We start from the raw sequence: 15,400 nt of genomic DNA, 5'->3' as shown, positions 1-15,400 counted from the left end.
TTTTTCCCCTTTATCCTTTTAAAATTCTTTTGTTCCCTCAAACGTTCCCCAAAACCACAAACCTGCACAATCAACAAGCGCAGTTTTTTTTCACTCCAAGTCCCTGGAACAGGCACGTGGAGGACCAACGTGAAACACAAGGCAGGAAGTGAATAAGAGAGGAGATTTTGACTGCACGTCTGCACCAGACACCGTCACCTCTCCCTCGCCCACCTCGAGAAGCCCTAAGTAGGAACATTAATGGCATGTAAATATTTTGATAACTGGATTCCATGAATGTAAAAAGAAGGTGGCAACTGAGAAATGTCTGGACTACAAGGGGCTTTCTCCCCCTCATTTAGTCTTGCTGCTACCGTTTCCATCGCTTACACATAGACCCGCTCTAAAATGCAGTCAGATGTGGGAATGGTTTCTCACTTATATGAATGACTGTAAGTGCTTATGTCTCAGACATACCGCTGTATATGAGCTGTCAGACAGCATTTACAATCTCAAAGACCTCTTTGTCGGGTCTTATTACTACCAAAAAACTACGTCATGAAGGGAAGGTGATGTGATTGAATAAAATATGATCTCTGTTTGGTCGTCCCTTCACTGTTGCACTGTTGCATAAGCACTGTAGATCGTTGTATATAGATGCACATGTTATTTGTGCATCTAATAAACATCTTTAAAATGGGTGCAAACATTTGATAATCATCAGAAAGGTAGTGCTGTATAGTGACTTTGTGGAAAAGTGAAAAATACTTCGAAAAGCTTTTGTATATAAACACATTTTTCTGAAATTGCATAGTCTAGTATGTACTACATTTGATGAGCAACTTACTTCACGACCATAAAAAAGTATGTTCTATAAATGTGTGTGGTATGATTTTCAGACACACTACATCCGCCATGTTGTCATTGTCATGCGACTTACTTTGTCAGTTGTGTTGCTTCACTGCCATTCACAAATCCTCTCCTGTGGCCTCATGGGATAGTAAAGAGTCCTTCAGATGTGCACTTCAGAATCTCGCTGGAAGTAGTAGGTCTTTCAGGTTCTTTTCACTTGCTGTTTTTTTTAATACTATGTATTCAGGCATTTCTCACGTACTATGTAGTATGGAAGTAGGCATATTCAGATGCAGGAATTGAAGATATTTGCTTTGACCTGAACTACAATCTAAGCTAATGGGTGTCTGGGACTATTCAATATTTTATTTATACAGCAATGTCAGATGTTTTTTTCTTGCATTAGATTAAAGAGAACTATTAGCTGGAGTAGCCATTTCATTTTTTTCAAAGTGACTTACAGTGCAATTTAAAGGGTTAGTTCACCCAAAAATGAAAATTCTGTCATTAATTACTCACCCTCATGTCGTTCCAAACCCGTAAGACATTGCGTTCATCTTCGGAACACAAATTAAGATATTTTTGATGAAATCCGAGAGCTTTCTGACTTCTCAACAGACAGCAATTTAACCATCACTTTCAAGTTCCAGAAAAGTATTAAAGACATTGTTAAAATAGTCGACGTGACTACAGTGGTTCAACCTTAATTTTATGAAGCAACAAGAATAATTTTAAGCTCTCAGATTTCATCAAAAATATCTTAATTTGTGTTCCGAAGATGAGCGAAGGTCTTACGGGTGTGGAACGACATGAGGGTGAGTAATAAATGATAGAATTTTCATTTTTGGGTGAACTAACCCTTTAAGGTAGCCTACACATTTAATCACCATCTGTGTTGACTGGGAATTGAACCCACAACCTTGACGGTGCTTTGCTACAGGAAAACAAAAAGACATTTCATGTAAATGTCAGTGTTTTACAGTGAAGTAAGCTCAAATGGAGCAGTTTTCTTTTGAATCTAAAACAGATCTCTAGGAATTCCCCCAAAACAAAACCTTGGATTTGAAGTCTTGATGGCTCCTGTCAAACTTGTCATCAGTCAGGGAGATTACAACATTGTTGGTCACTGCATGTCGGGTCTTGGACCAGACATGCTTCAAGCTTCACAAGGCGCAAATTGTTAGTTCAAATGTTATGTACAAAGAACATTCCCTGTTAGCCTGATATTTTATCCCTTAAAAGGTGCTTAATGTATTACCAAACACCTGCAGGGCATTTTGATTGGTAGATCTGCTACAGCTGGCAAAGGATTATATATATGAGGATTTCAAATGTACCTGTGCTATCATCGTAGATCAGCCTCTTAAATTCGACAAAACCTGAGATTGATCAAACAGGGCGTCTCCTTGGTGTAAAAATATGCAGTGGAAGGTGTCTGATTTGGTTTCTTTAGGCGGAGGTCACGCTATCAGGTAACAGACGTGGACTCTTCCTCACATCTGGCTGGATGACCCCGTCTCACACTCTCAGCTTCAACAGTAAGCTCTTTGGTTTCCTCCAGACTTCCAGTGCTTAAGAAAACAGGGATGTGTCTGACTCGAGAGCCCACTTCTGTACTCAACCCATTGGTCTGGCCTTTATATAGTAATATTTACATTCAACTCAGTTCTGCTCACTCTGCGTCTAGAGCATTTAGGTCCATGTGAGGCCGCCACATTCCTTTGGTTTTATGCCGCTGGCCAAATTTCTCTCTCTTTTCTTTTATGCACACACATGAACTTCAACACACGCCAAAATTAAATTAGTATCCGCAGTCTTCGTCTATGTTTACCGTGGTCATTTGAAACATATCCTGTAACCACCTCCCTTTTAATAATACAACATTGCTGGTTTTACACATCTAAAACATTCCTTTTAGTTTATATCACAGGGTAAACAGCCCTTATGAGAGCACATGGAGGATGTTTTTTTGTGGAGCTAACAAGGATGCTTTATTATTTCTCCAAGCTATAAGTTTCCTGGATGACAGTTTCATGTGTTAGTGCAATTAATGAAGGTCGAACACAACTCAAAATCTAGGATAACCACCACAAGACTGGTTAAGAATGTTTTGAGGGCATTTTTGAAGACACTGAAGTGATATATTTGGTCAAATTCCAATTTTGACCTTGTTTCATGAACCATATCTGGTCAGCCTTGTCAAATGTGAGTCATGAATTATCTGGCTCCTCAGTTTGGCCCTCAGATTCCACCCTGCAGGAGTGGAAGTCACTCTTAAACAGTAGCTAAAACATCTCCAGAACATCTTCCTCCAAGTGATCTGCTGCTACTTGAGGACGTGACCTGAATACATATTTCATTTTGGCCATTCTGGGAATATAGTGGGAATTCTGCTAATGAATAATAAAGTTTTATTTTGTTTCTTCCTCTTCAGACTCTTGAAGAACGGGTGGAAGAAATCCGTATAAGACCCATATCATCCCATATCAAGCGCATACCCATCACAGAAGGCTTTGTGGAGCTGAAGGACCGGGGCAAATGGAGGCAGATCTGCAATGAGGAGTGGACCCCCTTGAACAGCCGAGTCGTCTGTGGAATGTACGGATTTCCCGGAGAGAAGAACTACAACAACAAAGTCTACAAGTAAGGAAAAGTCCCTACTGTTTTTGCTTTGTATGAAAAATGGGCATGAACCAAACATGAATTTGAGGACATATTTCATCTCCCTGTGAAAAATGATTAATGTTCAGGCCTTTGTGATTATGATACAAAACAAAAATGAAGAAAACATAGACAAGAAAGAAGGCAGACAAACAAGTTGAATATGTCAAAAACATTGCATGGATAATTTAAGGTTTCCCCTAAAGTAACATTAACTTTGTAAAGTTTAAAGTTACCATGCAAACATACAGCAAGAGTTATTTAGTCCTCAGATGTGTGTGAACGCCTCCCCAAGTGAATCATGGACAGATTGTTTCCTAACATAATTCTTGGCCATTTCCCATCTAACAGAGAACATTGTGTTTCCTCTGGAACTCTGTAAAGAACATTTAACTGTAAAACTCCCTATAAATTATAGTTTTGGTGTGTTCTAACCACAGCTGTACACTAAAATACACTATTACACAAAAGTTTATAGCTAATGTCCTTATTTTTTAGTTTGCAAAATAAACATTCTGAAAATGTTTGGGTTTTTTTTTTTAGATGTTTTCATGGGTTTATTTATAACTAAGCCATATACTAAAGAAAGTAATGCCTGACGATATTTAAAGGTGAGGTGTCTATGTTTGTTTGTTTGTTGGAATATTTCATAAAGTTGCAGTGTTTAAGCCACCTGCCATGCGACCTCACTTTTCCTCAGTGGCAGTCCATATATTTTAAGTCTGGGCCTTTAATGTTATTCATGCCATTGAGAAACCTGTTTTGCAATGAATAAGACACATTGATTACATTGTCTTACATCACAGTCAACATGTAGTAGGGGAGGGTGGGGTAAGATGAGCCATTTTTTACTTATGTGGTCCTCACAATAAGGGAAAATCAGGCAGAAGTACAATGAAAGTATTTAAAGTAATTTCAGGATGTTTCCTGAAACATTTTAAATGATCAGAATAGTTCTATGACAAAGGACTCTAAAAATATGGCTTCTTATAAAAAAGTGTTCATGTGGCTCAATTTGCCCCAGGTTAGGGGTAAGTTGAGCCAAGTCAGTAGATGGGTATAAACTGACCATCTGACTGAATCTAAATCAAACCCATGTGAAATTTTGAAGATAACCTCTTTTAAAAGATGACCTCTTTTGAAAACTAATTTAATAATCAGATATTTGTTTACAAATATTTATATTTATTTTCTTAAAGCTACCTTAAACAACATAAAACCAACCAAATGAAGTTGAAATTTCAATATCTTTAATTGTTTGAATTTTTGAAACAATATGTTGAACACCAAAGTTGTAACCTTCCCAAAAAACAGACTAAACAGAATTTGAGTCAAATTAAATAAAAACTGAATTAGAATGAATAAATGTTACTGAAACTAATAAATATTTTAGTCAAAATGTTCTTGGTCTGGTAGTTTTTCTGCAATGTTGACCATGTTAGGCCATTAGGGACTACTGGTGGAAAGATACATATGATGAAACATCTTCTGATGTTCAGAGAAGGATTTGGTGGACTTATACACTGTTCCTATCAAAGAAACTAAAAAAAAAATAAATAAATAAATAACCCAGCTGCATAATATTACATTAAAATTATAGCAGTTTATACTTCAGAGATTTAACTTACAATGTAAATTCAATACTTTATTGTGGGGTAAGTTAAAACGCTGGCTCAATTTACCCCATAGCATTTGGTTCACTTTGCCCCACAGCTGCCATTTTGGGAAAAACAAGCTAGCTTACCAATTCAGGATAATATTTAGCTAAATGATTTGCATGGTTTTATACATTGCTAAATCACCAATATGATTCATAAATATTTTTAGACATGGACAAATTTGCTTTGATGAAACAGCCATTACATCTTGTTATGCTAAAATTTTACTTTGACAAGCCAAAAACTGTTTTTAAAGTAAACTGGCGCCTTCCACTCCTCCCATGTGCTTCTCCTTTTCACAGTCTGGCAGAAGTAATGGGTAGTTTCAAAATATATTGGCACATGGCAATAAAAGGGTACGGTTGCCAAGATACAGGGGGTGGGTCAACTTACCCACTGGCTCATCTTACCCCACTCTCCCCTACCAAAAAGGCTATTGACACATCAAAAAATTCTCACAAATTAAACACACTTGTGTTGAACCCAGAACATGCTGTACTCATTAAATTAACATGTAATAGTTTCCTAATCTGGAGGAAAGGAAATCTGCAGGCTTCATAGTTTGTTTGAGTCTTGATTTTCTGATCTTAGATTTTCTTTGGACTGTGGAATCATGGGAAATGTCCTATTTTCTTGGCTTAGCACAACATTCCTGCCACAGGCAATGTCTGATCACTATAACAATCATAACAGATGTTCCTCTGAATCATTGTTGTGATATCCTCCTAAACAAGAATTAATCACTGAAATATGTATAATCTTCCGTAATTAAATAATTATTTTATAGCACAACTGAAGTTTCTCTGTGGCTCTGTTTTACAGGTCACTGTCCATGCGTAAGAGAAAGAACTACTGGGGTTTTTCAGTGAACTGCACAGGAAATGAAGCTCACCTATCCAGCTGTAAATTGGGCAAACCCCTGGAGCCCAAGAGGAACGGCACTTGTGGACGTGGTCTGCCTGTGGTGGTCAGCTGTGTTCCTGGAAGAGCTTTTGCCCCCTCATCCTCCATTGGCTTCCGCAAGGCCTACAGACCAGAGGTTGGTAGTGTAAAATTTGCATTAGCAGCCTCATGATTTGAGTGGTTGTAGCTACTAGCACTGCTTGGCACCAAAATAAGGAGTGACACTGGAAATCTACAGAATCTCCTAAGAATCTACAGTGTCATCAGCAATGGAAAAGTCATTTCTGATTGTCCTTCATAAGGCGTCAAAACATTAGCCTCCTGTTTTGAGTGCTTGTACTTACTAGCACTGCTTAGCAGCGAAGCAAGGAGTGATGCTGGAATAAAAATAGCTTTCTTAAGAATCTACACTTTCATCATTAATGAGATTTATAGTAGGCCTATATTATGGCCTTAGACTTTGTAGAACATGGACAATAGTTAGCCAATAGCTATGTTTCCATCAATCTACATTTTATGTGCATTTAACTCAGTCCTGCTCACTCTGCGTCTAGAGCATTTAGGTCCATGTGAGGCCACATTCCTTTGGTTTTATCCCGCTGGCCAACTTTCTCTCTCTGTTTTCTTTCATGCACACACATGCACAGCAACACACGGCGAAATTAAATTAGAGCCATATCAATATCAATTGAGGCAGATAATTTTTTTTACCCGATAAGAAAACATGCGCATAAACTACAATGGAAACACATTTACCGAATAAATTCCAGCATCAAAAAAGTAATGCGACTGCGCAGTGGGATGGCATAACTGGACTAACTAGCTGACCAATCTTGTTGCACAGCATCTGAAATGTTGTTTTGGTTATTCTGAAATGCCTTAGCCAAAGTCTATTGTCAAAGTGGTTCGGTGCAATCCCAAACCAGGCATCCGCCTCCGAAAGCAAGATAACATGACCAGGTTTATTGCGTTTCATCTGTGCATTAATTTAATATATATGAAAAAAACCCACAGTGGCTACTGCAGCAAATAACATTTTTCTTAGTAATATTTGGCACCAGTTTATCAGGAAGTGACAATTTTGTTCTCTTCGTTTCGCTGGATGGAAACAGTACTTTATTCGCAAATGCTTTATTTGATATTCCAATTTTGCGCATAAGTTACATTTGCAACTTTGGACGCTATAGCGCTGCTTAGCAGCAACGTAAGAAGTTCCATCAGCCGTTTCCAGGTAGCACTGGGTTCACAGACTATTTGTTTGTACTATTGTGCATCTGCAAATTTTCCATTTGCACATTTTTTCATTCTGTCTGTCTGTAGATGGTTGTATGTTGAATGCTAGTGTTACAGTCCCTCTCAGAGATGATTTGCGGTTGTGGAATGTTTGGCGAGTCTGTTTTCCCTCACCTATCGGCCTCTTGCTCACATTTCTGGAAAGAATCTCTTCCTTTTCCAATATTTTCCTGTGGATCATCATGTTCATTCAGCCTGGTTGTCATGGTGACATTTGAAAAGTTATGTAGTACATTAAATCACGTTTTCTTTTGGAGGAAAATGAAATTGCATAACATACAAGCACGGCATCAGAGAGCTGAAGTGAGTTTGTTTATACAGGGGATGGGAAAAATTCATCTGAAAGGCTGAATCACCTGGATTAGATCCATAGATGGAGAAAGCTAGACTGAATAAACAGTGGTCACTGAGGTTGTGTGTTCGCCCCGCCGATTTACACCATGTCTGATTTCCCAGCAACCCCTGGTTCGTCTGCGGGGAGGTGCTAATATCGGTGAAGGGCGAGTGGAGGTGCTGAAGAATGGTGTTTGGGGAACGGTCTGTGACGATAACTGGAACCTGAGGGCCGCTACCATTGTGTGTCGAGAGCTGGGCTTCGGAAGCGCCAAGGAGGCTCTCACTGGAGCAAAGTTAGGACAAGGTTAGTAGGTTAGATTCTTTTAATCAATTTTAAAATACAGAATTTATTCTTGGAATCTTCATTAATAGTTTTGAAAACTGGAATCAAACAGCTCTAGTCGCAGATCTGTACTGAAGAGGGGTTAAAAGGCAAAATGCAATAAAATGCAACTAACCATATAATCATGCATAGCTTATATTTCACAACTGGCTCTCAGAAATCTCTAATATCTAAATTTTGGAAAGAGAATAATGAAATATACCCATTAAGCAGAAAGCAACAATCAGTCACACATTGTCCTTTTCAAAACAACAGCATACGGCAGCCTAAATCTCTGGCATTCATCAGTAATTCATGGATCACTGCCCTTTACGAAAGTGTCTTTGATCAAACGCATGAGAGGCAGATGTGAACATTCTTTGACCAGGAGACTCGTGCATAATGGAACATCTGTTCTCCAACTGCATGTGCAGATAGCTGCTCCTCAGCTGATGTTTGGACAGGTCCTTATGGTTGATTTTAAAATCCATTTTCAGTGAATTTGCTGAGAGATGTTGGGAAATGTTTAAGACATGTGCACTTGTACACTTTTATTTTATTCCTATGCACAAGGTTTCACTGCAATCACATTGTACTTAAGATGATTGTTTTGATAGTTTAGCAAATATCGTAAACTCTAGTAAATATCCACAGGGACAATATTTAGTGATGTATGCAAAAATAACATTGATAACTGAATTTCAAGATGAGAACAACGCGTTCTTCTTTCTCACAGAGGGTTGTTTCAGGATTTATTGAATAATGCAGCCTACAATTTGGCTGTCAATCTTCAAATTTACTTTAGCCTTCAGCTATGAAAACTACTTTAAAACATTCAAACTGTTTTGATTCACATTAAAATACATTGTTCATGATCAAAAGTCTTTGTGTAGTGTTTTAAGGCTTCATTTACTCGTGCTTTCAGAAACTGACAGTGAAGTCAACAACTCTTTGCTTATTCTAGTCTAAACAAATACAAACCTTCTGCAGTTCTCCCAAAACACCCTCCTAAAATCCATTTATGCACAGTTATTACTGTCATCTGATGTAATTGGCAGAGAACGTCAGATAAACAAAATTGTTTGCTGCATCTAATTAAAAAAAAAAAAAACATTTCATTTGACTCCAATGAATGTTATCTGGTTGAGGATTTTTAGTTGAATTCTCAAGGTGCTTTTGAGCAAGTCAATTCACTCTAGGTTACTTCAAGATTTGATTCGCTTCCCCTGCTAAATTTGTGTATTAAACATGCAATATCTGTGTATTAAATCTGCTTGATTCTGATTGGACAATAATTGCATCATTTAGTGGTCAAGTCTTGTAGAATAATGACTAAAAATAAAAACAAAAACAAAAAAAACTATGTTAAAAAAATGATAAAATATGCTTATTGTTTTCTGTGTTATGTATTTATGTTCTGTTTTATGTATTTTTAGCTGAAACTTCAAGATAATCTACAGAAAAGACAATCAAATAATTCAAACTCAAATTTCCTGTCCACGAACACCCTATTTTTTGTCATAACACACTGTATATTACCATTAACTTAATACTGAAAATTGAAGATGAATGTACCCTGTTTTCCTTAGGAATGGGTCCAGTCCACATGAACGAGGTGGAGTGCTCTGGATTTGAGAAATCTCTCACTGACTGCTACTTCAATAATGATGCACTGGGCTGCAGTCATGAGGAAGACGCTGGCGTACGCTGCAATGTACCTGCCATGGGTTTCCAGAAGAGGGTGAGGACTCTTAAACATTCCCTACATATTCTGTTAATGTTCTAACAATAGTTTTAAATTTATAAATCAGTAAGATTTTAAAGCAATGGATACTTTTGACTACAACAGATACGCCTAAGCGGAGGAAGAAACCCCTTTGAGGGACGTGTAGAAGTTCTCGCCGAGAAGAACGGTTCTCTGGTTTGGGGAACTGTTTGTAGTGAAAACTGGGGGATTATAGAGGCCATGGTGGTCTGCAGACAGCTGGGATTAGGCTTCGCCAGCCATGCGTTCAGGTAAATCTACATCACGTTCAAACCAAGCAACTTTCTGTTGGTCGAACTTGAACCCGTTGAATCCATACACATTTCACATTCACATGGTGTCCTAGTTAAATGTTTAGATTTCACCCATTTCTAACCTTCTCATTAAGGTCCACCTTCAATAGTGTTTAACCATCATTATCCACAATGCATTGTTTGAGTCATCCTGATAGTGTTCATATCACTCATGCATTTGAGACTATTTTGGAGTGTTTGGTGTAGATGAAGAACTTTAATGAAGGCGCATACCATGTAGCCAGTGTTGCATCCCTATTTCTTCCACCGTAAATTTGCTGGATGCCATAATCCTATTAAATCCCATTTATTTAAATCATAATTGAATGTGCATGTAAGATCACACAGACTTTCAAGGGCTGGACTAGAGACAGATAATTAACAGCCCAGTGACAAACTCATGGTGATACAAGCCTGGAAACTATTTTTGCATTAGAAATGGTATGGAAGGAACAGTTTGATAGGCGGTTTTATGAGTGGAAATTGGAAACGCTAAAGTGCTTCTGCAGGCTAATGCCATGATTAAGTGTTATTATGATGATTGACTTAAATTTGCCACTAGCTGAGGCATATGGCTGCATGTCAAGACATTATGGCCGCAATGGCTTCGACTTCGAGACACAAAGCAGTTAAATCTAATGTCACTCATGGTCAGTTCTCATGGTCAGTTTCAGGGCGTTCTGAAAAGGCTAGCATGAATGATACATGCAGGTTTATTCTAGTGTGGTGTTGATTTAACTGTTGCCCTGCTTAAAAAACACCTTAAACAAGCTTAAACTTTTTTTTTGATGTTTTTTTTAAGTCCCACAGCCTGGTCAGACTGTCTGTTTGCTAGTTTCAGAGGGTTTTAGGCACATTTCAACTGGTCAGGCTTGGAGAACCCATTTAAACTAGCTAAAACCAACATAGTGTCAGGGTTATGTTCACTTTAGTTTCTGTCATGTCTGTGTTAGTTCTTGTTTGTTTCTACGGTTTCTGATTAGTTCAACTTCGTCCAGCTGTTCCTGTTTAGTCTCCTCATTTGTGCATTCATACTCCCTGTTCTGTTCAGTCCTTGTCGGTTATTGTTTGTGTTGAACGTGTTTGTGAGTCCCCTAAGCTTATTACTTCATTAAGGACTGTAGTACTAATCATTTTCTTCATTGTGCACGTTCTACAGTCACGTACTCGTGACACAAGGCAGGGTTTTTTTTCAGCAGGGCAGACCAGCAAAATGTAGTAAGTGAAGCTATCTTCCTGGTGTAGTGGTTGACCAAGAAAACTAGTCAATCTGATGTCCAGTGGGGGCTTTTTCTCCTAATGAACTTTATTCATTTTAAATAAAATAAAGTTTATACTGTTCCAAGTAAACTACTATTGAAAATTTTTGGGGTCAGTAAGTTAATACTTTTATTCAGAAAGTATCAAAAGTGACACTAAAGACTTCTAAATTGCTTTCAAATAAATTCTGTTCTTTTGAACTTTCTGTTTATTAAAGAATCCTGCAAAAATGTATCAGTTTCCACAAAAATATGAAGCATATTAACTGTTTCCAACATTGATAATAATAAAAAAAATTATTCTTGACCAGCAAATCAGCATATTAGAATGATTTCTGAAGGATCATGTGACACTGAAGACTGGAGTAATGATGCTGAAAATTCAGCTTTGCATCACAGGAATAAATTACATTTTAAAATATATTAAAAAATAAAATAAAAAAAGAAAACATTTATTTTAAATTGTAATAATATTTCACAATATTACTGTATTTTTGTCAAATAAATACAGCATTGGTGACTTACAAGCATAATAAAGTGATTTAAATTATGCATTAACTTAATAGTAAAGTTTGTACGCTTTGACATGCTCTTGGTCACGTTTTCAGACTGTTGCCAAAGCTCAAAAAGTGCAAGATACAACTTCCAGATGTTTGAGTGGCCATTAAACATGATTTGTCTGACAGTCTGGACCGGTGGGTCTTTCCAGACAGCATGTGTGGAAGGTTTTCAGCATTGGTGGGAGCTGAAGGAAGCACATGGAAAGTCTGACAGAATGTGCCCACATTCCCCCTGCCCACGCTGGGAGTCCTGTAGGCTTATCTATCAGAGGAGGCTGTGACTCAGCCCTGTGCAGCCTAAGACACAACACATGGAAAACAGAAAATAATACTGATGATTACTCATCATGAACATATGTTTGTGCAGTCATGAACAGTGACAAAGACTTTCCCGATCTTGTGGGGTACAGCACGTCTTATGTTTTGAACCTCTAAACTTATACAACAGCTCTTATGAAAAGCAATCTTGAGAGCAGATGCTCAGGAACATGCAGTCGAGTTGTAAAACGTGATTGAAAGGCCCTCGTTTGGTGAGAAGGTGTAATGACACCCAGATATCCATCTCCATGGGTTAGCAATATTCAATTTCAAAACACTAACACATTTCTTTCTGATGTTGTTGATGTAACAAAATGATCAAAAAAGCACCATAAAGGGATAGTTCAACCAAAAATGAAAATTTATTTACTCACCCTCAAGTTGTTCCAAACCTGTATGAATTTCTTTCTTCTGCTAAACACAATATGGGGAAAAAAATACTATGGAAGTCAATGGTGCTTATCAACTGTTTGGTTACCTACATTCTTTAAAATATCTTTTGTGTTCAGCAGAAGAAAGAAATTCATACAGGTTTGGAACAACTTGAGGGTGAGTAAATGATGACAGATTATTCATTTTGGGGGAACTATCCCTTTAAAGGTATTCTATATGTGTTTACATTCCAGTTTTTTGTGATGAAAAGACTCAGTTCAACAATTTAAAATTCAACAATTTGAACCGAATCAATGAGCGAATCATTTGTTTGTTGGTTCCTTTCAATAAACTGATTGACTTGTTTCAGAAATCCCAACTGATTATTATGCAAATTGCATTTTAACTTGCTGATGTGATGAAATGTGATTGGCATGAAACGGCAGTTGCAATATAGGTCCTTTCTTCCCTATTTTGACGTATATCTGAATGCCTTCTCAAACAAGAAAAAATTTAGGGTGGGACTTAATTTTGTCCATGGGGAATTGATTGGATGGTTGAATGGTTGTGATTTGCTATTGGTCATGTGAGTGACAGGTTGACCCGCCCTCACATCAGTAAACACTTCATCATAGAAGAGATGTCACTGCAAGAGGGAGGGGAAGTTATTGAAGATTATGAGGATATATGAATTTAAAAAAAGAGATTTCATGGTGACTTTAAAATGAGAATGTGAATATATTGCGGTGCTCTTATATTTCAGCAATAATTCCTATGATAAGCTCACTGACTAATATTTAACGTGTGTTTGTATAGGAGACATGGTACTGGGCTGGAGATGCAAATGCAGATAACGTTGTGATGAGTGGGGTCAGATGCTCAGGAACTGAGATGAGTCTTCCTCAGTGTCTTCATCACGGGAAACACATCAACTGCCCGAAAGGAGGAGGACGCTTCGCCGCTGGGGTCTCCTGCTCTGATAGTGAGACAATCATCTCTTATTGATTATCATTTTCTTGTGTAATAGTGATTTAACTCCCTGTCTGTATTAAGCTTAATCTAATAGTAGAATAAAGAGCAGCTCCAAAAGTAATTGTAGTATCCCACAATGCAGTGCACTCCACTTAACCTTTCATTCCCACTATTACATAATTATCATTCAGTAAAAAAATATTTGAAAATTAATGTTCAACTTTTTCCCTGCCACTGTTTATTTATTTATTTTTTTTTTTTTTTATAAAGTTGCCAGCCACCACCAGCATTTTTGATAATTTCACAAAATTTTAATGGCCCCCAGAGTATTTTTGTTATATGATTATCTGAACATGCAATATATCAAAAGAAAGAAGAGAACCTCTGCTTTTAGACAAAAGCATTTTATTCTAGCTTCATGCAGTCTTTTTTTTTATCAACACTTTGAATGTGGAAAAAGTTTCATAAAAAACATTTTTTTTAAAAAGATGAAAAAATAGTGTTTTTGTCAAAGACTACAACGTGCAAAAGCAATTATTTTATCGATTGTTTCTGCTTCTTTTTTGTGTGTGTTATGATCTGGAGATTATGTACTTTTTGAAGATGCGTAATAGCGCCCCCTACCATATAACAGTGAAAACACAGAAACCCGGAAAATTCTGTCATTGGCGGGGAAAGAGTTAATAAAATATATTCTTGAAATGTATCTTAAAAATGTTATATATTTTATAAGTTATTTCTCCTGGTTTTCGTGACTGGAGTTGACATACAAAACTTCATTTTTAAAAATGAAAAATTTTCTTTTATTTGTTTTAAAATCTTTTTTTAAAAACTTCAAAAGTTGGGGTTGGTAAGATCAAAGATGCATTAAATTGATCAAAAGTTACAGTAAAGACATTTATGATGTTATGAAATGTTTCTATTTCAAATAAATACTGTTTTTGTGAACTCTATTTATTAAAGAATCCTGAAAAAAATGGAGTCTTGTTGAGCATAAAAGACTTCTTTTAAAAAACATTAACATCTTACCGACCCCAAACCTTTGAACGGTAGTGTACTAATAATAATAAAAAATAGTGTACTGTGCAGTAGTGTTTCATTCTGAACATGGCCAAGCAGCTTTAATACGACACCTAAACAACTTATTTTTTGTGAAACTAACCATAAGATGGTAGATTGTCAGGACCAACTAAGCCCATCTGACCTGGTTGTCTAGACTGATATGCATGAAGGAATTTGCTCTGTCTGACCTCTGATCTCATCGCTCACAGCGGCTCCTGACCTGGTGCTAAACGCTCAGCTGGTCGAGCAGACCACCTATCTGGAGGACCGGCCCATGTACGCTCTACAGTGCGCCCTAGAGGAGAACTGCCTGTCCAGCACGGCGAAAAAGAATGACCATAGCTCCTACCGCCGCCTTCTCCGCTTCTCCTCCCAGATCCACAACGTTGGCCAAGCTGACTTCAGACCCAAAATGGGTTACCATGCCTGGACCTGGCACGAGTGTCACAGGCAAGACCATAAACACCTCAGTAAACAACATAAATACAAAGATATTACACTAAGACTTCAACATAGAATGCCAATATGGCGATGTTTAAAACTTCTAAAAGTCTCATATTGTTTTGTTGTGTCTCTGTGTACAGGCATTATCACAGCATAGAGGTTTTTACACATTATGACCTGCTGAGTCTGAACGGCACCAAGGTGGCAGAGGGTCACAAGGCCAGTTTCTGTCTAGAGGACACCCAGTGTGACGAAGGTGAGAACTTCTTATGAGATGGTCCGATACCGCTAAACTTACTCAACACTAGTTAAAAGTTAAATTCAACCTTAAACAGCGCTACAGAAGACAAT

General features: G+C 37.5%; 1 protein-coding gene across 1 annotated transcript in view; it reads left to right on the top strand.

Annotated features, from left to right (window-relative positions):
* loxl2a (lysyl oxidase-like 2a) overlaps positions 1 to 15,400 on the top strand; it is a 29,337-nt gene that overhangs the window by 12,167 nt on the left and 1,770 nt on the right. Inside the window, exons 4-12 of the mRNA XM_051911229.1 lie at positions 3,266 to 3,474; positions 5,973 to 6,189; positions 7,803 to 7,986; positions 9,594 to 9,745; positions 9,854 to 10,014; positions 10,882 to 10,888; positions 13,388 to 13,553; positions 14,815 to 15,055; positions 15,190 to 15,305. Of these exons, the coding sequence (XP_051767189.1) occupies positions 3,266 to 3,474; positions 5,973 to 6,189; positions 7,803 to 7,986; positions 9,594 to 9,745; positions 9,854 to 10,014; positions 10,882 to 10,888; positions 13,388 to 13,553; positions 14,815 to 15,055; positions 15,190 to 15,305 (1,453 nt within the window). The remainder of the gene's footprint in view (positions 1 to 3,265; positions 3,475 to 5,972; positions 6,190 to 7,802; positions 7,987 to 9,593; positions 9,746 to 9,853; positions 10,015 to 10,881; positions 10,889 to 13,387; positions 13,554 to 14,814; positions 15,056 to 15,189; positions 15,306 to 15,400) is intronic.

Source organism: Ctenopharyngodon idella, chromosome 10 (genome assembly GCF_019924925.1).
Source record: "Ctenopharyngodon idella isolate HZGC_01 chromosome 10, HZGC01, whole genome shotgun sequence".
Lineage (NCBI taxonomy): Eukaryota > Metazoa > Chordata > Actinopteri > Cypriniformes > Xenocyprididae > Ctenopharyngodon > Ctenopharyngodon idella.
The sequence above is the reverse complement of the archived record's forward strand: the minus strand, read 5'-3'. Positions and strand labels throughout refer to the sequence as shown.